The sequence below is a fragment of the Oryzias melastigma genome, linkage group LG13, assembly GCF_002922805.2.
Source record: "Oryzias melastigma strain HK-1 linkage group LG13, ASM292280v2, whole genome shotgun sequence".
Lineage (NCBI taxonomy): Eukaryota > Metazoa > Chordata > Actinopteri > Beloniformes > Adrianichthyidae > Oryzias > Oryzias melastigma.
The window spans coordinates 18,169,059-18,195,873 of NC_050524.1; the positions used below are offsets into that span (position 1 = coordinate 18,169,059).

General features: G+C 38.2%; 2 protein-coding genes across 6 annotated transcripts in view; both read right to left on the reverse strand.

The window, feature by feature from the left end:
• pafah1b1a (platelet-activating factor acetylhydrolase 1b, regulatory subunit 1a) overlaps window positions 1-9,737 on the reverse strand; it is a 30,495-nt gene extending 20,758 nt beyond the window's left edge. For 2 of the 3 annotated variants that reach the window (XM_024277886.2, XM_024277884.2), the window contains exons 1-2: window positions 9,480-9,737; window positions 2,484-2,807 (exon numbers count right to left, since the gene is read on the reverse strand). In XM_024277886.2, the coding sequence (XP_024133654.1) occupies window positions 2,484-2,515 (32 nt within the window). In that variant the 5' untranslated portion in view covers window positions 2,516-2,807; window positions 9,480-9,737. Of the gene's footprint in view, window positions 1-2,483; window positions 2,808-9,334; window positions 9,456-9,479 lie in introns of those variants that run through there. The other variant, XM_024277885.2, reaches the window with a different exon arrangement.
• A 1,186-nt stretch (window positions 9,738-10,923) lies between these two features.
• Window positions 10,924-26,815, reverse strand: part of cluha (clustered mitochondria (cluA/CLU1) homolog a) — a 24,939-nt gene continuing 9,047 nt past the window's right edge. For 2 of the 3 annotated variants that reach the window (XM_024277881.2, XM_024277883.2), the window contains exons 5-27: window positions 26,016-26,143; window positions 25,770-25,924; window positions 25,390-25,515; window positions 24,936-25,083; window positions 24,759-24,851; window positions 23,749-24,183; window positions 21,849-22,108; window positions 21,350-21,765; window positions 20,662-20,763; window positions 19,342-19,442; window positions 19,111-19,263; window positions 18,966-19,028; window positions 18,635-18,879; window positions 18,465-18,549; window positions 18,244-18,397; window positions 18,031-18,170; window positions 17,879-17,959; window positions 17,679-17,804; window positions 16,876-16,997; window positions 15,602-15,695; window positions 15,385-15,519; window positions 15,230-15,303; window positions 10,924-13,636 (exon numbers count right to left, since the gene is read on the reverse strand). In XM_024277881.2, the coding sequence (XP_024133649.1) occupies window positions 13,510-13,636; window positions 15,230-15,303; window positions 15,385-15,519; window positions 15,602-15,695; window positions 16,876-16,997; window positions 17,679-17,804; window positions 17,879-17,959; window positions 18,031-18,170; window positions 18,244-18,397; window positions 18,465-18,549; window positions 18,635-18,879; window positions 18,966-19,028; window positions 19,111-19,263; window positions 19,342-19,442; window positions 20,662-20,763; window positions 21,350-21,765; window positions 21,849-22,108; window positions 23,749-24,183; window positions 24,759-24,851; window positions 24,936-25,083; window positions 25,390-25,515; window positions 25,770-25,924; window positions 26,016-26,143 (3,563 nt within the window). In that variant the 3' untranslated portion in view covers window positions 10,924-13,509. The remainder of the gene's footprint in view (window positions 13,637-15,229; window positions 15,304-15,384; window positions 15,520-15,601; window positions 15,696-16,875; window positions 16,998-17,678; window positions 17,805-17,878; window positions 17,960-18,030; window positions 18,171-18,243; window positions 18,398-18,464; window positions 18,550-18,634; window positions 18,880-18,965; window positions 19,029-19,110; window positions 19,264-19,341; window positions 19,443-20,661; window positions 20,764-21,349; window positions 21,766-21,848; window positions 22,109-23,748; window positions 24,184-24,758; window positions 24,852-24,935; window positions 25,084-25,389; window positions 25,516-25,769; window positions 25,925-26,015; window positions 26,144-26,815) is intronic. The other variant, XM_024277882.2, reaches the window with a different exon arrangement.

The following is a 26,815-nucleotide window of genomic DNA, read 5'->3' on the forward strand; positions in this document are numbered from 1 at the left end:
CCAAATTAGGTTTGGGGAAACAGAACACAGGTATGCAACCTTTTCAGTAGTAAAGTGGAAAAAAATGATAACCTTGTGGGGGTTTTGTTCTCTGAACAACAGAAAATATTTTACTATTATGGTAAAGCACATTTTGTAAAAAGCTCACATTTATAGGGTTTTCTTTTTTTTTTTACTTAATTTATTATGAGTCATGAAGTCAACCTAAAATAAATGCAGATTAAAATAAGATTATAAAATGTAAATCTGCTGGAATCCTTATAGAACCCAGTGTTACATTACCACTTTCAGCAGCAGAGAGGAAATGGAAAAGACACGACAAATAAAAAAACGGAAGGTAAAACACTATGGCCTTAGAAATCAGATGTGCTGTGGGGGGTTTTGCTGCTCAGCAGAGAGACATTTTTGCAAGTAAAGGCCCATTTACAACTGGGTGCCTGCAGGTCTTTCAGGGAAGCAGAAAGTTTGTGTTCCACGTCTATTTTTATTGAACGCTGCCAGGCACAAGTTCCTTGACCCTGAACCAAAACAAAAATGTGCTTTCATTGGATGGAATAAAAAAATAGAGTTGTTGTCAAGATGCTGCACAAACATAACATCTGACTGTGATGCAAATAAATCCACTGTTGGGTGCAAAAATGTTCATCTATTCCGGGTTCATTTTATTGATACATATAAGGGCAGGCCAGTCGCTTTAAGCAACGGTGTGTGTTCATTTGCTCAGAATCATCTACTCAAATAATCAGCGACTCTGTTAGGTGGTGTATTCCACTGTGGGTTTGATTTTTAGTACTTCCTCACCTATGGTTCCAACCGAGCCCAATCAGGTGGGATGCAATTTGCAGACACCAGCTGAGGCTCTTCCATTGATGGCGGAAGCAACGGGACAGCAGATGTTTGAATTGTGATCGTTTTGCAAACAAATCTACTCACATTGAAGTTGTGCTCAAATGCAGAGGAATAAAAGAACAAGACAGGGCAAGTTTAGTCTAAACAGATAATGGTAATGCTGTTTGATCTCGAAAAAGAAATCACTTTCGAACCTTTTGCATACAAATAGCTTGAACGCATTCATCCTGCGGCACATTCACACAGGCGGGTTTGGTTCAGGTGTGGGATGCCGTGGAAAAAAAACAAGACATGGCTGATCTACTTGATAACAAGAGTCTATGTTTACTTGCAGATGAATTCTGGTGAGTTTTACTTCAATGAGAATGCAGGCAGACTTTGAAGGGACAAAAGTGAAGAAACGAACCACGGGGGTATTTGGCATTGGCACTATGCATTACAAGCACAGATAAAACAGTTGGACATTATCTTATGGGTGAAGGAAGTGTAGTGGGGAGATGCAGATTAATCCTTATCCACTACTGTCAGAAAGATAAGATTGGCCATTTTTTTTCTCTGATCTTTTTTCCTAATCTTGAAATGCAAAAAGGTGCAACTTTTTTGGTAAATGGAACTGACTCTCTGCATTCTGGTAGTGTAAAATCTCCCCTCAAGATACCATTCCCATTTTAAAAACAGACCTACCAGCATAAACAGGACAGATCAGCTTAAACCAGAATCAAAATTAGCTGTTGTGATAAAAGCAAACACATGATCTATAAGATACTGATGCAAAAATCAAATATACCATCAGGTTCTATAGCTAATGTTTCTCCCCAAAGTGGTCAAAAAGTCAAAACTATAATCAAATTTTCTTTAGGCTGATTAAATATCTAACCGGACACATCCGTGCTAAAAAATAAAAAAAATTCTACAATAAGAATTGTTAAAACACAAAAATGATCAAATCTCAAACAAATGCAACAGATGCCTGGATGGGACTGAAGAGCTCCTACACTCCTGTTTTATATAAGCCGTGGGACCAGCGGCTTGTACAAGAGAAAAGAGGCTTGAGGTGGGGTCCTAATAGCATTTTCTGAATAGGAGACAGCATGACAGATTAGCATTTCAAAAGATCGCTCCATACCAACAAACACTCCCACGGTTTTAACCACTGATCAATGGCAACACTGTCAGGAATGCTCAAAGCCTCCAAAAATGAAAGTTCGGCCCGTTTTCAAACCCAGACAGACTCAGTGAGAAAGTGTGACTGGCAAAAATACCTAGCATATTTTGCATCCTCTTAAAACAAACGTTGCAGCCACATATATGTCATTTGTTTGGGGGTTGGGTGGAACAACAATACATTATATAAAAATCATAAAAAAAATACTTTTACATACACCCACAGTGAGTTATATTATTACTAGATATCCAACATTGCTTTGATCTGACATGCAAGGTGTGAGGCAAGGATGACTAAACGCTAAAAACAGACCAAATCTAGCTAAAGTTGGCTTTTCCTGAGTGTGAAATGTTGCTAATCTCAAGCAGTTATGCAGTGCAAAAAACTTCAAATTTAACAAGAGCAACAACCCATCCTTAAAACATGCATAAAAATTTGCTTTGTTGCAACATAGGCATTGACAACTCACAGTTCATCTCGTTGCCGTTGTGACAGCACCATGGTAATGGGGCAGTGTGGGCGGGGCTGGGGAATTCAGTTGATAAAAGGCAAATCTCGTGCAGCGGCTGGGTTCCTCTTCGTTGACAGAGGATCTGTGTTGATCTAAGCAACACAGGTGAGGACAGGCTGTGTACTCCAATGGCAGCCAATTTTTGCTTGATTTATTCTCTTCTACAAAACGACTCGGAGTGAGTGGACAAGGAACGCAGGAATCTGCCCCCAGGTCGCTGCCTCAAGGGATAAGAAAAGTGGAAAGTCTGCAGGCCGGTCACCAGTCGAAGCTACACTGCATCTGCAAAAAAAAAGAAAAAGGAAAAGGATGTCAAATCACAAAAATTGGAAGATTTAAAACAGTATCCCTTTAAGTTGGTGCACCTGTTGAAAAAAAATAATTTGCATTACCTATTGGTGTTTTTTTTTTACCCCTTCCAATAAAACTATCTCCGATTAATGAATGAAAGTATGTAAACTTTAGAAAGACGACATTCAAATACAAGAAAAATTATGAGACACTGAAACAGAAAACAAATTATCATGAGCACTTTTAATAAAGATATTATGGTGTTGATCTAATGTTAGTACTAGGAAAATTCCCTTTAATTAACTATTTTAATTTCGTTCTGTTCTGGTGGGGAGAAAATACATACATTTTATTTAGATGGAGGACAAAACGGCCGGAACACATATTTACAAAAATTACACAATACCCAGTCTGAATAAATTGTGTTCATCGGGAAAGAAAAACTGAGAAAAAAAATCATTTTTGTGTTTATCTACTGAATATTAAAAAAAATATGATCCTTTGTGTTGCATCAGTGTGTAACTGAGTAATTGTGTCTTTTCTAGAAAGGAAGCTAAATAGTGAGATGCATTAGGCACAGGAGGTCCATTTACACTCCATAAAAACTAAAAGCTGAATTTAACAAGTAAAACAAAAAGCTCTGGGGTTTTCTTTTTCTTTGAGCTACAAAAGAGACATCAACATATGAATGGACTCCTCCCACAGCCTGTGTGCACAAGCCCGGGCTTTAGAAAGTCAAAAAGAGATTCAACTTAATTATTTAAAATCTAATATTTTAGTCAAAACACATGAAAAATGTGATCAGAAAACAAAATGCAAAACCCCAAATCCATTTTAAGACTCATTTTTAATATAATACATTTAGATTGTAGACATTTTTAAACTTCAAATTAAACACATCCTCAGTCAGAAAATTGTTGCTCGTCATGAATCAGCAAGTTGACAGACAAGACATGCAGAAAAGGCGTTTAAAGTCCCACTACAAACATGTTTTTCTGTAGTAAATTTGTTCCCAGTGATATTTTAATTGTGAAGTTTTGAGCCAAATCAAAAAGACCATCGTTTTTTAAGACATATTTTCTGCACAGAAGAAGTAGCTCATTAGAAATACAATTCTGAAGAAAAAAAAGAAAGAAATGCAATTGTGGGTTGTGGGCAGGACTGTTGACACAGAGCAACCCTTTCCTCCTTTCCTGTCGCAGAGAGCTCTGCTTGCATGCTCACGCCAGCTAATGCTAGCTTGAGGCTGGCATTAGCGGCACAAAAATAATGACGAGCAATATAAGATCAATGCAGTCGTAGTTTTGAACTAGAATTGCAATTCGCTGTTGCATGAGTTTTGAATGCTTATGTCTCGCACACCTAAGCTTGAGCAGGCCAAGGTGAGTGCCCAAGGAGGCTTTGGCACGCCCATTTCAGTAACTATGTCATTATTTCGAGCATTTTCAAGCATCCAGTTTTCATCTGCTCTTGATCCAACACAATTTTAATTTAAAAATACTCCAAAATGCAGGGTTTTTTTTTATTGGTTCTCTACTATAAGGAAAATGCTACAAGACCATGCTAAAAACACAAATGACCATTTTCATTAAACTGAGTCATTAGAAGTTTAATCAAGTTTTCTAAAATAAAAGATCAATCGACTGTGAAAGGGATTAAAATAAACACACCAGTTCCGGAATAGAAACTGTAAGAAAAAAAAACAAGAGTTCTGGACTTTTTTTTATGAAGGAAAAGCTCTGACAACAAAGCTGACAAATTTGCATTAATGTCACCACAACTTTAATAAATTTGATCTGGTGTGGTTGGATCAATAGCAGAAAACAAAAACAACAAAAACCTCTGAATTCTTGTTTTGTTTATAATTTCATAAACCTTGTGAACTCTTATGTCATGAGAATGTCATCCTTGACAAATTTGGAAAAACTTTTTTTAAAAATTGAAGTTAAATCAAAAATGCCACAAGGAACACAACAGATACAACTGTTTCCATCATCAGATAGACATTATCCAACTTTAATACTGGTAGTTCATTTAACCAACTCTGCAAACCACACCACAGATAGAAAGATAAAGTTTTTATTTAAAATGCAACATGATATACACAAAAAACCAACACTTAATGTGGGATAAAAGTTCAACATTGTATAAAAAAGAAACCAGATGAATATAAACATCTCCTGCATAAATATCTGCAATAAGGCATTGACTCACTTAGAAGGGCATTTAACCCATGAGTCTGTGTAAAAGGCAACTAGACTAAAACCAATCAAGTCCAAGTTGGTATATCGGGTTTCTGAAACCTCTAATGTAGATATCAGCAGCCAATGCTCCTCTTACAGGAATTTTCCTGGGAACAACTTCCCTTTTTCTAAGCTAGCTTGTAAACCAGAAGTTCTGTTCTGTAACTTTTGTTGGGATCTTTATGTTGGACCAAAATTAAATTAAAGAATTGAAATAGCACTTTTTCCTAAGATGTACAATTTTTGGCTATAGAGCTGCTCATGTAAACCGTATTCATTCACTGGGTTGATCCAATAATTTGGCATGAAAGGAAGCTCAACGGGTCTGTAGGTTAACATTTCAAACTCTCCAAGCAACATTGTTTAACATTACACCAGAGCTGGTTGCTAAGAAAGTATGTGGTGGCCAACAGCTTTGTTTTCAAACCATTATGTCTGACATTCTTATCATTCATTCTAAAATGTGTTAAAGCAAACAGCAACAGCAACATTACATTAATAACCAGTCAACTAAGTGGGGAGTAAGACTTTTTGAATAACTTTTGAATAATTTTTCTCATGCCATCATAATAATAATGAATCAAGAAAGCAAAGACCTAAATGGTGTGATGAACAGCTAGTGCTACAGCAGCAAACAAAACAAAAATTAAATAGATTTTTTTTAATTAGCTTGGAAATAAATGTAACCAGTTACACTACAAAACATTTTAAAAATGAATAATTCATAGAACATCAAGGGGTTAAAATCGTGCTTACTCAAAGCCTCAAGACATTTTAGACAAGGTCAAAATGGTTTCTTGTAGTTCCTTGTCTCAGTGATTCATTCTTTCACCGTCAATGAAAATGAAAATTTGTACATATTAGTCATAGGTAGTGAAAAGTATGATACCTCTATAAATAGAAAACAGAGGATTTTTTCTTAGCTCCAGCTCTGGGCAACCAGGACTCCCAGCATACCAACTAAAACATGAGCACAAACACAGTTGGACTTTTAAACTTGGTTTGTTCCACACCACAGTTGGTTTGGCAGGTGTAAATGTTGACCTGAGCTCTGGTAAGAACTTCACAATAGAACTCTGATCTTATTGAGAATGAGGGCCTCTGCTCTCTTGCAAAATGAACTTAGGTGTGATTCACTGTAGTATGAAAGCACGTGGAGCTTCCAAACCAAACAATGAAAGCAAACTAAAGGAGTGAAAAATCAGTAGAGCATCTGCAAAGTGAGAGGGATTTTTTCTTTAAAGAACTAAATTAGAAGAAGAACAAACTACAATTTTAAAGGTGTAAGGAGATGATGATGGCTCTTGTAGTACAAATATGATCAGACGACTTTATAGTTTTCTTTGTTCCATCTAAATCTTAGTGGTTAAAGACAAAACTATTTCTACATGAATAGCTGTTTAAAGTGTATAACTTATCCAGACTGTTTTTGTTTACTTTTCATCTCTTCATAGTGCGTGTGAAAGCAAACTAAACTGGATAAAGCGATGAAAACTCATCCACATTACTCGCTCAATTAAACTGAGATTATGTGACAGAGTGTGAAAGCATCCTGTTTTACTTCAAAGAAATGCATTGAAAGGAGGAGACTTGTGTGACTTTCACAACACTCAAGAGTCGTGGACTAAATTTAAACACAAGTTCTGAAAAATTATCTTAAAGGCTGTGCCTAATACATAATAGTGAAACAGACCAAAACATTGCAATTTCTAGCCTTGTGAGGCATCTTGCATTATCCAACATGTTTAGAGTAAATCCTACAAGTTTGTTGGGACAATAACGGTTAATCGATTGATCAATTTCTATTCCTACAGTCCAAACAAACCCATCTATCTGAGGCAAATTAGTAATTGAACTATGCCATTATAAAACCCTTTCAAAATTAAATCATTTGAATATACTGACTTTGGAAAATACTGTTTGGATTGAGGTGCGGTAGATTTATTTTACTATAGCATAAAACAACCAAGTGACATCACAGTGGGCAACACACGTGATGGCAGCAAAAGATGATCAATCCATCATTACAGTTCAATGCATGGAAACATTTAGAATTTTGCAAAGACAGTGACCATTTCCTTAAGATGTCCTGGATTGAGTTTAGGTCAGGAAATTAAATCTGATCATTCAAAATGAACCAATATCAAACATGAATAGTATCAGCAACCACACAACGAATCAAATCAGTTAAAAAAAATGAACCGATACACCCCACAGTTAAGCTTTCAAGTTGTTTTTCTGCCAGTTGTGCAAAATCCTTAGATGACCCAAGCAATCCTGGGACACAAGACAGGAATAAATTTCAAGCCAAAAGGAAACATATTTTAGGATCAGCTAACAAGTCACTTGGAACAGAATAGACAACTCCATGACAATGAACAGTAACCTAAACAGACTGAAAAAAACAAAACTTAAATGTATGGAATTCCAAAAAAGAAGATTATCCAGTTGTGTCAGCTGGATCCCTGCAAGATATGTCCTCAAGGTGTTTTTTGGCCTCGCCAAAGAAGGCGTGGCATGGGAAAAAATGCAGATGTGTCCGAGCTGCAGCAGACATCAACATCCACCAGTCTTCAAATCAGTCATCAAACATGTTATACACACTTCATAAATCTTTTTAAAATAGTCTTTTATAGACTTTAGACAAGGCGTCAGGCTTTCTAAAATCTCATAGCCTCCATAGGCCAATTAAAGGTGACAAAAATATCTCACTGCAGTTTGGAAGCTTATTATTTATTTAGCAAAAATATCACCAGAAAATGAAAACAGGTGGGTGGGATTCATTATTATACTCTTCTATTTTTGAACCATGCGAATGAAAATCGTGTTTTTACCATGCCAATTAGTAGAACATTTCTCATGATGGAGGACATATATAAAATAATTTAAGATTAAAATAGCATTTGACTATTTCTTTATTCAAATCAGGGTGAATCACGTGGAGATTAAAAAAATTAAAAATGTCTGCCTGTTCCGCTCCATTCTGAAGCAAAAACATTTGCAGACAAATAGATCCATTATCCTCTTCGTTGTTCTTTGAGCTGGCATCTGGCAATAAACTGCTTTGATATTGCTCCCCATTTCTGGCGTACCCCTATTAATAGCTTGGGGTTGGGAGAGGTTGGAAGCTAGCAGGAGAAACGAAGGGATGATGGGAAATCAGTGGAGGTTTACTTCGGTGCCCACAACTCAGAGGTGAATTTCTGGTGAGCTACTAAAGCTCAGAACAACTTTATCCATGACAATTATTTTGATTTTTAATTAAATTATAATTAAAAAAACACTGGGAAGGATTTTAAAACAGATCAGAATATGATTCAGGGAGACTTTAAACGATAAAATACTCCCTAATCAGACAAAAACGACTTTAACAAATGCAGCCATGATTGTTGACTATCATCGAGCCAAATATGACATAAAAAGCAGCTTTGACTTTATGCTAAAGTAACTTTATCGATTATTAATCCGTGTAAAAAAAATTAAAAAAGAGGAATCGGGTGAAGATTCTTTACAGTCGCATCGCATCCGACGAGCTCCACCCTGCCTCTCAAACACGGAGCCTCCACCATCTGAGAAGAGGGAGGAGGACTTTTTTTTTTTAGCTGAGCCTGGCAGCCGCCTAAGTAAGCGAACATCACACAACTAATAAGAGATTTGCAGCAGAGAAAATGAAAGCACCTGTATGTCACCAATGCAAAGCACCACTGACAGGATCACGTAATCTCAGCTCATCTGCGTTCTTACAAAACAACGCAAACCAGATGACAAGCGGCGCTTCACGCCCTTTCCACATGCAGTGTGCAACCGCGTTAGTTCAGCCTGTTCGCAGCAACAAACTCGTGTCGTCAAACACTTAACGGGTAACAGATGAAAGAAATGGAGCTCTATTTCCATGTAGTCTTATGACACCGCGGAGGGATTTTTTTTTATAGCGTTACGGCCAATGAAAAACACCACCGACTGATTCAGAACTGCACGTTTCGAGACACAAACCGCAACAGTAAATGGTTTTTTTCTACTGTGTGACAAACCTGACAGCTCCTACAGCTTAATGTTTCTTATTTAAGTCGTTAGCCATGACTAGCTAAAGTTAACGCAAGTTAGCTTCCCGGCAGAAAGTTAGCTTGCAGCTGAAATCTTTACCCTGACAATTAGCCTCGAACATCCCCGCACAATGAACAACATTCAACCTCAACAACACGTTAATGGTTCACTCGTCGTGAGTGTACTCAAAAGTTAACGATATCTAAAAGATAAACTCGTCAGATAAAGTACCTGCTGCTTCTCTCCAAGCGGCCTATCCGCCATTTTGAGACCAAAAAAAAAGGAGGTGCAAGCGCTACAGCCACATCGTCATTTTCCCCACCTAACGTCAAACTCCTTCGACTGCGGTCAGATCCCTGACGGGGCTTAAACTCACCCTTTTGTTTATGTCCGAGGATGTCTTCAGACAGTCGTCACCAACGGCAACACCACCCGGGAAAAAGGGCGTGAATATTGTTGTTTTTTTTCCGCTCTTGAGTGGACTGATCTTGTGATGCGGAGGCTGAAGTGCCGTGTCTCCGCTCCTCTGCTTGTTTTCTCGTCCGTTACCGCAGTCGCCTTCGCCGGGGTGCGCGCACGAAACTCGCGTTCACCGCTTCCAGGGAGCGCGCACGCCCTTGACAGCGCGGGGAGGAGGGGGGAGGGGGGCGTTTTAATTTGCCTGTTAACTCCTGAATGACCACTCAGCAGGAGCTCTCGTTTATCATAGCAAATAGACTTAAATTTTCAAAATTAAAACATTATTGCGGTCATCAAATTATTATGTTACATATAAGAACATACAGATAGTTTATTTTATTCATTAAACTCAATCCATGTATATGCTAAAGACAAATTTTACACTAAATGATTTAACCATAACTGGAAAAAACTTATTAAAATAAAATAAAATAAAATAAAATAAAGGATTTAGACCTAAAAGAAAAAGATATTACAACTGTTTTAAGACTCACTCCAATAAAAATCTTGCTTTAAAATTGTCTTGTAACAGTTTTTCTAAGAATGCAAGACATAAATAGGGATAAATTAAGATTAAAACTACATCTCTGAGTGACTATTCAAACCGATCAGGAACAGATGAAAAAATAGCTTTTGAAAAAGTTTGTGGTTGTGATGTAGAAACTGAAGTTGGCAGGAAAAAGTCTCCCCACTCCACTCCATTCTGATGCATCCATTTGCAGACAAATAGATCCATGAACGTCTTCGTTTTCCTCGCTCGAGCTAATAACTGGCTCAAAACTGTACTGATGGATAGCTCCAATATCGCTCACCATTTTTGTTGCACCGCTAACAGGTTGTGAGGGGCTGCAAGCTAGCAAGAGAGAATGTAAACAGAGGGATGATTGGATATCAGCAGAGACTTACTTCCACACACACAACTCAATGATGAATGTCTGATAAACGTTGTCCCCCCAAAAAATAATTTTTTTTTTCTTTAATCCATCCTTACATCTGGATGAAGGATCGTCTGTGCTCCTGTCCTTGGCAGTGGACCTCGCCTCTGGCTCGTCTCAAGGACCATCTGCTACACTATTCAAACCGGTATATAAATAAAATTGAATTAAATGTAACCTTAAAATGGCATAATCATAATTTTTAGACCACTTGGAAAGCTTTTACAATACATCAAAATATGATTGGACGACTACAACACAGTTCTACCCATTTCATACAAAGTTAGTAGCATTAGAACAATTAAATACACATTTTTAAAAGTTATGTAAAATATTAATCTAATTAGAATATTTATTTCAAATCAATTTAGGTTTTTTGATTCTGAGTTATTGTTTCTTTAAAGTAAAAAAAAAAATCCCCAAGCAAATATTTTACAAGTTTTATTTTAATACAAACCCATACTCAGACAAAGAAAGTAGAATGTAAAGCAACAAATACCACACACTATCAGAGGAAGCAGATTTGCCAACAATGCATACAAGGAGCCTTTGAGCAGAAGATTTTCATCCATATAAAACTTTCAGAGACTCGTCATTTATGGCGTCACAGACACAACAAATGAATTTGGTGGGAATTACTGAAGTTCATATTTGGGGATAAATAGTTATATTTCACACAAATTTGTTCTTAAATTACAAAAAAAACCTTACTTTTGTTAGAATGCGTTTTTCCACAGGATTTCTAACAGTAAGTTAAACATTTAACAGTCTCCATCGACTGCATAGCACATCAATAAACAGTCTTTTTTTTCTTCCTAAAATTGATTTGCAGTAGGGTTTACACTTCAGCTTTTGTTTCATTTTGAATGTAGTCAAGGCTGCACCGTAAGGGAGAATTGCTAAAACATAGTGGAATAATAACAAAAAAAAAGACAAAAAAATATCCAGTTGGTACATACATCATTCTTTGCAAACTTGTCTTGCAACAAACTTAGACACCCAAACATTAAAATTTATGAAAAAGATTGCAGCCGACCCCAAAACTTATCATTTGATATATTTAGTCAAGAGTACTGAAGTTTAGACTCTGTGGTTATGAGGAGAAGATTTACTCTGCCACCCAGTGGAGAATGTTGATAGTAGCGAGTATAAATTATGGTTGGCAAAAAAAAAAAAAAAAAAAATTTAAAAATATCTCAAAATGTGACACAAGAGACCCAGATAAGGAGGCAAACATCAGACGTAGAGTTTTACCCATCAACACCCACTATCCATTCAGATATGAAAAACATTAACTTGTTTCTTGGTAGTTTGGTGTGCATTTGCATGTGGCTTCTTTATTTTCACATAATTAAGCTGATACATTAAATCTTGCATTTCTTTTGTCAAGTAAAAACTGCATTTTATTTTATTATTTCTAAATAATAATAATAAAAAAAATCATCTCCATCACCATCTTTCTATTGCTTCAATCACATACATCTAAAGCTACAGTCGAGTAGCCATTAAGGGATACATTGAATGTATACAAACAAACAAACCTTAATCAGGCTTTTAACTTTCTTTTGGTACAACAACATGAGGCAGCCTCATTTCTGTCCATGATGCCGTGAAAACACAGCAAGAGAAAGTGCACCTCTCTCTTGGTTAGATATTAAAAATAAAAGATGATTGAATGAATCAAAGGAAAATAAACCACCTAAGCTCCAGTGAATGAGCCACATGAGAAAACCGTAGTGCCTTCTCCAGCACTTTTAACACCATGACGGTTTTTAGGATAAATTGAAAAACAGCCATTTAACCGCCTCAGTTTGTAGAAGTATAAAACATTTGGAAAGCAAATGTTTGCAGAGTCTCTATTCCAACTACGCAGCAGCGGAAAAGCAGCAACGGTCCGACATATTTCCTGTTGGACTACACAAAGACACACATACACACATGCACACGTTTTCGTTTAGTGTGTAAAAATAGAAGATTGCGCACAACTTTTTTTATATATTTATAGAGAACTAAGATTTAAAGTGGACATATTTCAAACCTGTCTTCTCCATTTAAGTACCTGTCTAAATCCAACAGAGATTTATACATCTTTTACACCTCTATACAGTTTCTATAAAACAAGCATGGCTTAAATTAACTGCTAATCAACAAGCACAAATCTCCTTCTTGATTATCATGTGTACTTTTACAAAAAAAATTACTTAAAAAAAAGAATGAAAAATGAATGAAATGAAAAGCAGAGAACTTCCTGTTTGTTCCGAGAGACAGAAACTCGGAAATGGGAACGTGTTCCGATAGGAACATTCTGGTTCAGATTCATTTACCATCAGGTGTGTCTAAAGGATGCTGCAAAGTGACCAAAAAAAAAAAAGCCACAATGAAGGGAAGTTACATTCTTAAGCCCCACTTGAACAAAAAAAAAAATCAAATGACTCCTCTCTGGTCTTAGTGCACAGTAGAAAGAACCCTGAGTTGTAGGACAGGGTGGATGCTTCATTCATACAAAGCATCTTTTGGGGGGGAAGATAAAAGGGGAAGCTACATAACAATAGATCTTTGAGGCTCTTTAGGCAATTGATTGAAGGGTTGTGGGAAGCTTGAGAAAAAAACATGATCTGGGGATGAAAGTATAGTGAATAAGGCGCTGGTATACAAGGTCATGGTCATTCTTGGTCTCCTTGACTCTACTGAAACCTCTCCTTCCAAACAATCAGATTTCTAAGCAGCCAACAGTCAGTGACGTCAGTTGTCTTTACGATTGCACATTGGGTTGATTTGACGCCTCATCATCTTCCTCCCCATTATATCTGGCAGGAAGCCTCTGCTTGGTACTTTATCCTACAGTTTTCTATAGCCTGCAGTGACCCCCCCTCCCTCGCTCCCTCGCTCGCTCACGCTGGTTATTTCATTGTTGAATTAGACTTCTCGCTGCTCAGGTCCACACAGGCTGGATGACGGCTGTCGATCCACCCTTCAGCCAAAAGTACTTTACTGAATGTTTTTTTGAAATATTTAATCGATAGGGATTTTATCTTCTAGTTCCATTGGGTTTTCCTCGCTGGAATCCTCAGTCTTTCCCAGCTCCTGCAGCTGCTGCCTCCTCTGCACCTCCGCCTTCAGGTTTTCCAGATCCTTTTGGCTAAAAAGAAATCAATATGAAAAAAATGGTTAAGACAATTCAAAGTCACATGAGTTAGCTTGGCAATCTTAAAATAACATTCTCATTACTGAAAATATAAAACATTACATTTTCTGAGCAGATAATATTTACTTCACTACATGTTGCTTTACTGCATAATTGCTAAAGATAAACTAAAGTGAAGGAAGCATCAACTCCACACAACCACTAATAATTTGTTAAAAACACAAGTCTTTTAGTAAATGCATTTATCTGAGATGACTTCCTTTTCTGTAACAGTTAAACTGTGTTCACCACAGTTGTACGTCACCACCTAAAGCAACTCAATTTTGTTGCACTACAGTTCAATTCAATTACAGTCCCACTCCATCTATTCTACATTTTTTTCTATTGTAAAATTGCTCCCAGAGGTATTTTAGTTATGATTATGCAGTTTCTAGCCCAAATCAAAAAGCCTGTGTTGTTTTTGTTAAAACGTATTTTTCAGCAGTAACTCATTAGAAATTTGCCTCTGGTTGGTGGGTGTGGAAGTAAGCCTACATCCCAGTCTCCCTTTGTTTACGCTCTCTACCGCTAGCTTGCAGCTGCTCACAACCCAAGCGAACATTAGCGTTGCAAAAAAATAAAAAACAGCTAGCCATATCAGTTTTGTCCCAAATTCCAGCTCAGACGAGGAAAAAGAAGACGTTAATGGATCTATTTGTCTGCAAGTGGATGCATCAGAATTGTAGCGGAGAAGGGAGACAGTTACTGTGTCACGAAACCAGAGCTTTTTCAAATCGTGTTTCATTTGATCCTAATTGATCAAAAAACATTTTTAATCTTAAAGTCTTTTATACATGTCCTTCATCATTAGAAAAATGCTACAAGAACATGTTAAAAAACACCAAAAACAAGATTTCCACTGGAGTGGGTCTTTAAAGAATAAAAACAATTTGATCATATATTTATGAGTTTAACACATTTTCATCAACATGATTTTTTTTGTTTGAAAAATTGTTCTTACATAACTAGTAAAAAAAAAAAGCTTTAAAATAAAATAGATTTGTTGACGTAAATTCCAACAAATTTATTATGTCTTTTAAAATGTTACAGAAGTTTGAATATTTTGGCTTTTTTCTTTTAACCCCCATTTCCTTGAGGTTCAACACTACTACAGAAATGTAGTATGAAAAGAGAAAAATTTATTTTGAAAATTTGCACAAAGTCAACATAAATAAAGCTTTAATGGAAAATTTTGTGACAATCCTTGCGTGTTTTTTTTCTTGACGACATTATATAAATGTTAATTTAGCTCTGCTGAATTTTCTCTCTTTTAAGTATTTTACTTTTACATCCTTAAGTGTTTCTGTATCTCATCTACTCCTGTAGTTGATAGACTTAGATATTTTAAACCTCAACAAGTCACATGGAAATGTGTGACTTCCAATTCGATTGTTGCTTCTGCATTTTTTTTAAGTATGGACCTAATTTATAAATATGATTTACAAAGTAAATGAAGGTTAAAAATACCAAAGGATAGTTCAATGTTTAAATAGTTCTTAACTGGTAATAAAGAAAAGTAAACATGACAGATGCTGCTCCTGACTCTACCTCAGTGGTATAAAGATGATGCCATTGATGATGTTGAGCTGCTCCAGGACGCTGGCCATGCTGGGGGCGGTGAACTGAAAACCAAAGCAACGCTGATGCATCACATCTGCCTATTTTAGAGTAATGTAGAACCAAGAATGCGTCTGTGCAGTCACCTTGAGGGGCATTATGCTGGCGTTGGACCCATTCTTGTAGATTTCATTCATGGTTCTCTGAAGGGCTACAGCCTGCTGGGTCAGATACTTCAGATAATCGGAGCTCTCCTTGGTTTTCTCATGAGCCTCACCCATCTGTTAGAAGGAGCGGGGATCATTTCATAAATGAACAGAGCAAACCTTACAAGGGTAAATGTGCGTCCTCGTGCAGGCCTACCTGGTTCTTGTAAATGGTGTAACCCTCCTTCTCATGCTGAAGAGCAGAGCGAAACTCGGCCTTGCTCTCGTAAACCCTCGCAACTAAATGATGGCTAAAAGGAATAAGCCAAAGTCAGACATTAAGACAATAGAGAGAAAATAGTCTCTGGTTTTGTGCGTGCTTAAGTCTTGATTTTCAACTCATACATTACATTTTGTTCTTGGATTTGTGCAATCACATGCACACTTGAATATCAGCTAACTACACATTCAAATGTTAAAATAGTACACACAAATCGCCTGATACACACAAACAAAACCACATTTACGCACAGATCAGGGGTTGTGAGACTTTTCATGTTTTCAAATTTGTGAGTAGATGATGTGTTTAAATGGTCCTAGAACGCTGGGTCAGAGTTTTCTTATCAGCCACTTGGAACTTTGATTTTGAATATTATCTAAAAAAAAACTTTACATTTTTTCCACTTTCTTAAAGATAATTATGATAAAAAAAAAAAAAAAGGTTTAAATATGTGTTTTTAAAACACTCGCCACTTCATTATTATTTGTTAATGTTTTCCAGAACTCTCCGCTCCCTCTCGATAGTGCCTCCAGCACAGAGAAGCTCTTCCTTGAGCTCCGGTTCCCAATCATAGAGATAGCAGACAGAGCTCAAGCGCTGTCAAGAGAGAACAGTGAGCTCTACAAAATTTTAAAAAGTGACAGATTTAAAAATTAGGCTTTTTCTTTTTTAATCATAATTATCAGAAAGTGGAAAAAATGTCCAGTTTTTATTAGATATTATTCAAAATCTAAGTTTAAAGTAGCTGATAAGAAAACTCTGATGACCCGGAATACCAGTAGCATTTAAACGCATCATCTATGGACAAGTCTGAAGATGTGAAAGGAGTATCACATCCCCTCATGCACTTGTATCTCTGATCTGTGCAGAAATGTGGTTTTGTCTGTGTGTATCAGGCATTTGGTGTGTACTATTAAAACTTTTGCATGCTTAAGAATTTTTGAAATTTATAGTTAGTTTTGAGCTGGTGTGATTTCAAGTTGTGCGTGCGTAAATTGCATTTTGTATTTGTAAGTTTTTGACATACATGCGAGTACACAATTCAAGTACACACAGATATGCACAAAATGTTACAAAAAAAGTATCATACACACAAACAGGCAGACACCAGTTCCAAATCAAGAATTATGCACAAACAAATCCAATGAGTCTAATTTGTCTCCATGAGAGACGCTCTGGTCTGAACATTAACATGATGCTCATCCACTCACCTGAGAGCCACTTTAAGGGAGCGGGCTCCATGATACTTAGAGTTGATGGTCAAGGCGTTCTCCAGGAATCTCAAAGATAAATCGTACTCCATCACTCCGTGCAGCACCAGCCCAATATTACTCTGTAAAAGACCATAACAGAAAAAGCAACACAATAAGAAAATTGATTTCTGTCTAAACCTTTTATTTACTGGTGTCAAATTATCATGTTAATAGAGATTGATTAATAACAGACATCTTAGCGTTTTTTTTTTTTTTTTTTTTAAATCTCTTGCTTCTGTGAAGTGAATTCATGTCTGATAATCCACACCTGGATGAGCATTATCCCACTCATATCATGGTCATTTACAACAAAAAAAAAATCAAATCAATTATTAGAACTTCAATCCTGTTTATATTTTTAAGTTTAAATGTTTTTTCGCAAGAAAATCGTCAGACTATCTAAAACATTGCATTAACATTGCATTGTCATGGTAACAGCGCACGCCGCTCTGCTCTCACCATTTCCTCTCTGAGGAAAGCGATCGTCATGAGAAGATAAATAAAGTATAATTTCAGAAGGAAAGTTCACTTAACGCTTAAGATAACGCTTGTTTTTTCCAGATCATAAAGCAAAAGTTTATTTTAAAGAAAAAGTCAAAATCGCTAAAGAAAAATTGGGCTTTTACAGCAATCATTAAGTTAAAAATATTTGTGATTAAAACAGATTAATTAATTACAGGTTACGATTGATTAATTAATTGCAAAAAAAATTGAATCACATGGCAGAACTAGTTTTATTCAATTAAAAAAAGTTTACTCACATCTATTAGCGCCATCTCTGGGTGATCCTCGCCACAGACCAAGAGCATGAGGTAACGAGCGCGGTAAAGCAGCTTCAGGGCGGTGGAAAGCTGGCCGTTAGCAAAGCAGTACAGAGCCAAGTGCATCTGAGGAGTGGAGGGCGTAAACAGTTGGATAATCAGAACATCGAGGACACTTCAGAAACGTTCTGGAAACTCACATATTCTTGAATGGTGTTGGGGTGCTCGATGCCTAGAACTCTCTCACTCATCAGAACTGCCTTTTGCTGATTGCTGAGAGCCTGCACAGAAAACACGCATGTCATTTCTGGCTCTGAATGAAACAAATAAAGTTGTAGTTGTTTGTGCTTACCTCAGGGTGGTCCCCCATGATGTAGTTAAGGCGAGCCAGCAGGCGCAGACAGGCACAAATCTCCACGTGCATGGCCCCGTACACATTATTGAAGAGGTTGAGGGCTTCGTTGATAAGTTCACAGCCCTCTTTGAGAAAACCTTAAAACGGGACATCAGACTGTAAATGCAGAGCTGAAAATGAGCAGCTTCAAACATCTGGACAGTGACCCACCTTGCTGCACTTTGGCCTGCCCACTCTGGAAGAAGTGGAAGGCATCAGAGGCTTTGGGGTTGACGTGTTTGACGACGGGAAAAATATTCAGGATGTCCTCCTCAGTGAAGGTGGGCTTGTGGCGACTGTCAAAGTTGTATTCTTTTAACAGAATCTGAAAAAAAAGATATTTGACCAGAAATAGAAATAGAAATACAAACTAAAAAAACTAACTGTCATACCTGGATGCCCGTTTTAATTGAAATCTCTCTGAGCAGAGTGGTTTTCTGAAGGCCGTATTTCTCCACCACCTGGTCGACACTTTCACTAACGAAATATTAGGAGACAGTTTGTTGATGTTTGAGGGTGAACGACAAAAATTCATATTGCCTCTAGTGGATTGGGCTCGTACCAGTGAATGCTGAAGTAGAAGTAGCTCTGGGCCTCTGAAGCGATGTTCTTCCACAACTCGCTGGGCGTCAGGCTGGCCCACGCCGTGTTGTCTCCTCCCCCTGGGACCCTGTTGCGGCGCTTGCGGCTTTTGCGCCGCGACACGAGCTCGTCGGGAGGTAGATGTGCGACTGCGTCAGTGAAGGAGCTCAAAAAGCAGTTGAGGAAGTGACTTACAGCTGCTGACAGAGCCGAAAGCTCCACACCCTACATCAAAACCAAACAAAGAATACATTTCAGTTTGTCTTTTAAAGCAGAAAGATTACTACTTTTTAAACATCTTTTACACAAACCTGAAGGTATGTTTTGAAAATATGTTTTGCACATCTGGTGATCAGCTCAATGATCCCTATTCTCTGCAATAAAGACAAAAACACATCCGGATTATTATTTTTAGGTCTAAAAGAGCATGGAAATGTTCATAAAAAAGAGACTTACATAAAAGTGATCTAGTTGGGTTTTCGCTGGAGTCTTGTCCACAAACTCCAGAACTGTCCCCAAATAGCGAACATTAATGCCTCTCTGGTGCAAAGCCTCCGTTAGCGTGGCTCCGTCCATGGGCAGAGCGGTGTGGTCCAAACAGTCTTTAATCTAGGTTTAAAACCACACATTTAATGCATACCTCCTTAAATCCACGATTATTAACAGGATTACTCTTGCTTCACTGACCAGTGAAGGGATCTGACAGGAAACCAGGAAGGCAGCAGCATCTTTGAGAAGCTGCTTCTGCTTCTGGATGTCTTCTGCAATGTCTTCTGGGAAGCGAACTCCTGCAGAACGTACAGATATTTCACAAAAATGAGCTACAACAGGTTGAAAAAAATATTTTCAAGTAAAGAGAATAGAAACATCAGTAGAAGAGTTGGAAGATGATGATATTTTGATCAAAAGGGTGGATTACACTTTCCAAAAACCCTTGTAAAGTACAATCAAGCATCATGACCATTCATCTGCTTCCAAAACCTTTGGTTTAATTGAAAAAAAATAATGCAAGTTTGGTGGCCTTTTCAATGATTGTTCCAAACATTTAAAGAAACATGTTTACAAAATTACTAGTTTTACATCTAATGCAAAAGATGAATCAAAGCTGAAAAGCCGAAATTAACTAGTTTATAAAGAAACCAATGGAGTAACTCATAAAGCATGCTGTTCATCTTTTTTCAGCAAAATTTCATATAAGTACAAGTTTTACTTTGACAAGTTTGTTAAAAAACAAACAAACAAAAAAAAACTATAGACTGGTATAGGGGTTTGCAACCTTTAACACACTCAGGGTCGATTTCTCACTGACCAAAATCCGATAAGAGCCACAAAATCTGATTTCACCTTTTAGAAAAAACAAACCACTGATGTGTATTTATGTTACCATTATAATAAATATAAGTTGACTTTTGGTTTTTGGTATAAATAAAACAAATATACAAGAAAGAAGCGCTTTTTTGTATGAAATAGTTGATAACCTTTCACAAACTTCCTTTCAAAATAAAAGGCATCCTGTACCACATAGGATCATCTCAATGGAGCAAATGTAATAGTAGGTAGTGTAATGCAGCAATGATTAAAAAAACATGTATTTCAGTCTATATGATGCATCTCAGCCTGAAAGTTGTAAATATAACAAACTAAAATTAAATCAAATATCCTAACCATATTTTTGGAACCATAAAAATGCACTTAAATCTCTGAATTTATTAAAAACTGAACAACTCTGCTTGTGCTTACTGACCTACAGTTGATTTTCTGTGGCCCACGGCGCACAAAAATCTGTCATAATGTTTTTGTACAACTTGTGATGCGTTTGTGAATAAGTCGAATAAAGTTCAAGTAATTTGACCTTTCTTTCTTCTTCACTACTTAAATACTTTTTACTTTACAGTTACTTTTTAAAACTGCAAACATTTCATTTTTCTTCACCACCTTTGCCTCTGGTGCATTAGGGTGCAGACCCCTGGCCCTAGAAGGATCATGGTGGGTTTTTTTTAGGCTTACCTGGAGAGAAGATGTCTGGGTTGAAACGAATATCAAAGGAGGTGTTGCTGATGGAACCAACGGCTCTGCAGGCATTGAGGACGACTTCACGGCTTTTGGGATCTGTATGTCGTCAGGAACAAAAAAGTGTGAATTATTTTTTTTTTTACAAACAAACCTGAGATAGTCAGCTACTTGTTGTATGCCCCTAAATGATGACAATTTAAGCAGGTGAGGTCAGTGGAGAAAAACTCAACAATAAACACAAACTATATCGTTAGTAATCCAGAGGCAACCCAAAACACCCCGTTAACAGCAAACCACAAACTCAAACCCACCACCTTTTGATTTTTAGAAGAAACTTGATCATGTCATTGGTTTATAAGCAAAGATTAACTGAGGATTACCTTCAAAACACCTTTGGATTAATAAAAACATCCACAAGCTATCAGTTTTTGGATTGAACCCTACAGGAAGCACATGCTGGTCACGGGGCTAACTCTCTACCCCTCTGCAGACTCAAGAACGAGCAAAGACAGCCAATCAGGTGGAAGAATAATGATTTACTGCATACTCAAATGTCAGAATGTGTCCTTTATATTCATTTGTTGGTTCCTATGATTTTAGAGTGTTAAATATAAAACAATCCACCAGAATGGCTGTCCCTGCGTTTCTGCAGCCTAGCATTGCGGGGTACTTCCAGACGTACCAATACCGGCTCCGTCTTCGGCAACTAAGGTCTCCGCCAGTTCTTTGGCTTGAGCTAATCCTGGAATAGTTTCCTCAAGCTCCTTACCCTCCAGTGGGCTTTTGCATTCCCCATTCTGGGTGGCTGCAGATTCGAGACACCCAATTACTGTGGGCTTCGAGGAGCTTTCCTCCTTTTGAGTTTCCGTTTGTGAGGCAGCGGGGGTGCTGCCGTCGCTCTGACTTGTGCTGTTGGTGGAGGCTTCTGTTGCGTTTAAAGCCTCTGCAGCAGCAGTCTGTGTCTGGTTTGTGTCTGCGCTGGTCTCTGTGGGCGTGTCGGAGGTTTCAGTGATGGAGGGCACGTCGCTCTTGTTAGAGTCTTTGTTTGCTTTTTGTTGCATGAGCTGCAGCGCTGCCATCTTCATGAAAAGCAGATACCTTAAAAAAAAAAAAAAGATTATATCTACCCATCAATAGATCTGTCATCTCTATTGATTAAACAGGCTAAAAGCAGCTCCTACCTGTGCTCAACGAAGGCCTCGATGAGTTCTTGGCGAAGACAAGCCAAGCGATGACGATGCTGACGAGGGAAGCAGAGCCGCTTGCTCTCCGCTGAGAGCTCCTCTCCATCAACCGGCAGGAAGTTTAGGTCGGGAGGGAAGGTACGAAGAAGGTCCAGGATGTAATGTCTGCCGTCGTTCCCGATTATACCCTTGCATTCGACGGAGGAGCACAGCTCCACCTTCTCGTCCTTCTCATTCAGAACGCTATGCCGCTGGATCTAAAATTCACAGAGCAAGAAAACCGGTTTGATAAGACCGAAGAGCTGATAGACATGCAATTAAACTCTGTATGGAAATGAAGAATGAATATTTAGGGGAATTTGGATTACATTTCTTGTTAAAAAACACTGGGAAAACTTTTAAGAGAGAAAAAAAAACAAAAACATACTGAGGTGAAATCACTCATATAAAAATATGCCTTCATTCTGATGCACAAGCAGCAAAACTATATGTCCTTAGCTACACAGTAAATATAAAAAGTTCTAGTACATATAAAATCCACAATAGCATACATTTAGGGGGAACAACTCAAGTTATAATCACTGATCTCAGTTGAGTTTTCTTAAACTACCTGAAGAATAAAGGAGCATGTGTCAGAAAGTGTTGGGCATCCTCAAGGATAAATTAAGACCACCCAGGATGGATACTGAAACCCTGTCTCTATTTTTTTAAATCTGCAACTCCTACCCCCTAAAAGATCCACTCTGAGCAAAACTGTGTTTTTAACATGTCCTTGTAGCATTTGAACAATGGAGGACATATATAAAGAAAGATTATATTAAAACTGCATTTGGTTATTTCTTTTTTCAAATTGTGATGAATCAAGATTTTTAAAAAAATGCAGTTTTAAAAAGTTCTTATTTGTGAAGTAGAAACTGAAATGGGCGGGGCAAAGTCTTCCTGCTTCTCTCCATTCTGATGATTCCACTAGCAGATAAATAGATCTATTAACATCTTCATTTTCCTCCTCTGAGCTGGAATCTGAATCAAAACTGTACGGCTGGATAGCTCTGATATCGCCCTTTTATCACACTGTAGGGTTGTGAGGGTAGTGGGGAGATTGTAAACAAAGGGATGATGGAAAATTAGTGCGTGCCCACAACTTAGAGGCAAATTTCCAATTACCCCTTCAACTCTGCAGAAACTATGTATTGGCAAATGACAGATTTTTTAGATTTTACCTAAAAACAGTATAATCATAATTAAAATACCACTGGGAACGCTTAAATGAAATCAAAACATAAGTTGGAGTGGGGCTTTAAAACAAAAGTTCATCACAGACTGCAACCAACACCAGCGGGAGTTTGAGGAGAACCTTTCTGAACTACAAAATCGATGACTGGCACCGACAAGAGTCAAAAGCAAATGTTTGTTTTCCCAAAACTCTGAAGAACAAATCTAATCATCAACACTGCCTGATGTCAGAGCAGTTTGCATGATTGTAAAAGTAAATTTAATGATTTATAAGATGCTGATGTAAAATCAAGTTTTTCAGCTCTGTGATTTGTCAACATAAACCTTGATGCCTCCAAAAATGCCTGAATAAACAGGAATAAGAACCCTGATGGTTATTGGGCCACACCCACTAAGGTAGTTTAGAAGCAAATGATTTGATCACCAGACTTTCTCCCCAGACTATCCAAGCTTTACTTTTATGTCATACAAATAAATGAGCTTCAGAAAAAGAAAAACTATTACAGATTGTGTATTAGATACCATCACAACAAAGGCATTCTTCATAATAACATAAATGTTCCCTGTCCGTCTCTGTGTTTTTGTTAGAGTAGCAGCAGAACAAAAGTTGACTTCAGTAAAATGTCCCATCACTAAACAAATGTCAAACACTGGTGGTCCTCACCTTCAGCGGCCGGCTGGTCTTTTCAAGCAGCTCCAAGTATTTGCTGTGAGACACAACAGTCTTCCCAAAGTCGATGGAGCCGTAGATGACGCTCTGCTCCTGCTCGCGCTCCAGGATGCCGGGGATGATGGACTGGGCTGTCACCCGGTAGCCTCTGTAGTCCACCACCACTGTCCCTAAAGTGTACAGGCCCTCCACGTCCACCGCCCCATACGCTCGCACGCCGTTCAAGTCATTGGTGGGAGCGGCGTGGGCGGCCGCGTCCCCACCCAGCTCACGGTAGTGGTCCCGCACATCAAAGCCCAGACTGAAGAAGATGTTGTTCCAGATGAACATCTGCATGCGAGTCTCCTCCCCGGGGTTGATGGCCATCACGTTCCCATCAATCACCGCCATGGCACCCCGAGTGGCAGCAGCTGCAAAGTCACTGTGAACCTGCAGAGGATAAACGTGTACAACTTAAAGGTCGTCATGAGATTCATTTTGAGCGATTAATTAATCATGACCCGTTATTAATTAACATAATTAATCTATTATAGTTTCTGTGAATTGCCTCACTTTATATTCATTTAAATTTGTGACATTATGGCACAGAAAATACAACTAAGAAGTGGCTTTATGACATTTTTTTATTATAAAAGACTTCCTACCTTTACTTTTCCACAGCAAATTATTTTTCAGTATAGAAAGAAAACTAGAATAAATGTGCTTTAGCCAATAAAGTTCTACAAGTATGGTTGAGGAAATAAAGTGCTGTTTATCTCCAACACTGCTAAATGTAGCCTCTCCAGTACTTTTAACCGGTTGTTGTTTTGGTGTAGAGCTGCTCAAAGAGGCTCAGTGTGCTGCTAAAAGCAGTCGGGGGTTTAGGTGGAACAAAAGACGCTGAACAATGTTTGCTCATAAATAACTAATTAAATATCGTCTTGTCTGGATTTTAGATCGATACCCGCATTACATACTGAAATATTGCGATGTATCGGCAAATCGATTTCCCCCCACACCCCTACCTTGAATATGGCTCTCTCCCTCAGCAGGCGCTCAGGCAGGTTCTTCCTGGTCAGCTCTCTGGTGGTCTGCAACTCCTCATTCCAGTCTCTGGTCTACAAAGGAGTGAAATGTAAACAAACGTCAATAGAATAGAAAATCCCAACAGCAACCCTTACTGCTAAATCAGCTGTTCCCACCTGTCCAGGTATGTGCTCTTCATAACCAAGGCGGGAGGTGTAGGCATCCTCAGCCCGAACGCAGTCCATAGCATGATCCACCTGTGGAGCAGTCCAGCTGTACACCTGGAAAGGCGTGGCTATCCTCTCGAACGGATGTCTCTGGACTCTGCAGCAGAAACACAAGAAGAAAGAGGGCATTCATTGTGTGTTTTTTTACTCTTCTGACAAATTATTTTATCATCTTCAAGCTGTTCACATGAATATTAAAATGCTAAATATTCAGAGATAGTTTGTAAGTGAGAGTCTTAAAGCTAAAAGACAAGAAACTCCATGGAAGTTGGGCTTAGAATCACAAACAAAAATCTAACCACAGTCACAAAGAAGAATTTAGACTTGAAACATCTCCGCATCTTAAGTAGAACCTTGAGTCGACTATTCATCCTATAAAAGCGAATGAAAACAATGTTTGGACCTTTTCTTTTGCAGGGCAGTGAAGTTCTTCTTGAAGGCAGGGCTGATCTGGCTCAGCAGCTCCACCAGAGAATGGCTCAGGAAGCTGGGGTTGGCCGGTTTGGGGTTAAAGGTGTAGGTAGTTGATCTGAAATTCATCATTGTTCACATCAAACATTGCAAAAATAATAAATAATACACTTAGAATAATTTGTTAGGAGCAACAGCTGCTAAAAATCCCAATCTCCACTTGCTAGGCAGGAAATTCTCCAGTTTGAGTGCTAATTCTTCCACTATAGGTTTATATCTAGCTGAATAGGAGGCTTACCCATCACTGCGGTCTAAAACCTTCATTATAGATGCTAAGGAGCACAACAAACACGGGGTGGAATGACCACTCACTGGTTGAGGTAGAAGCCGCGTGTAGAGGCGGTGACACTGACATGGCGCTCCTCCACAGTTACGATGTACAGGTACATGAGATCACCGTGCATCTTCCTGTTTCCAGGTGGGGGGTTCCAGCCACTCATAGTCAGGACCTTCAGGCACTGCAATGGCTGCAGGGAGATCTGAGAGTAAGTCCAATGGTTTAACTACTCCCACTTTTGGATTTAAACTCTACGAAACAGCCCATGGTGTTATTCAAACCTTCCAATCTTTGTTCTGTGGCTGCAGAGGCAGTAGGGGGCGCTCTTTGCTTCCGGGCAAAATGTGCTCAGGGGGGGTGCAGTCAATCTGTTCCAGCTCGTTCCCCTTCTTCTTCCGCTTCCCACTTTCTGCAAAAACACAGCAAAGAGAGAGGAGAAAGTCTGGTGATTTATAGTCACATGATCAGGAATCCTTTCACTGATAAATGCTTACTTCAATCACACTCCAGTGTCAACCAATGACCAATAAATTACCCCTTAGATGTGCAACGATTTATCGATTTAAAGGCCTACACTATGAAAAATAAACTTTTTAAGCTTTTAAGTGTATCGTAATGTTCATTCCTCACTATAAATGGCAAAGAGCTATTTTGATTTGTTCACACATTTCTGAGTATTCCTCTACAAACCTGCACTCTGAGCACCAGCCCCTCCTAAACCCACCAAAACGAGCAGGTTCTCACGAGCTGATGTCAAAAAAAGGGGTTGAACCCATTTCAGGAAGAGTCTGTGTTGCCAGCCCCGCCCCCCAGGCTAACACACACCCCCAGTTTCTCACTTTTACTATATAAATCTTGGGTCTAACAAGTGTTTGTTACTTTAGACGCCAGGCTTCTTTAAGGTCCGCGAATCAATGAACCAATATTGACTATGAATCAGATCGATAACCACAAACTACAATGTGAATAAAATTGTTGTTAAAATGAATAGTTTTTATTCTACTATTCTTATACGTGATTGATTAATTTGGTTAATTTTAAGCATAGATTGTGGACAATACAAGACAAAAAAAAAAAAAAA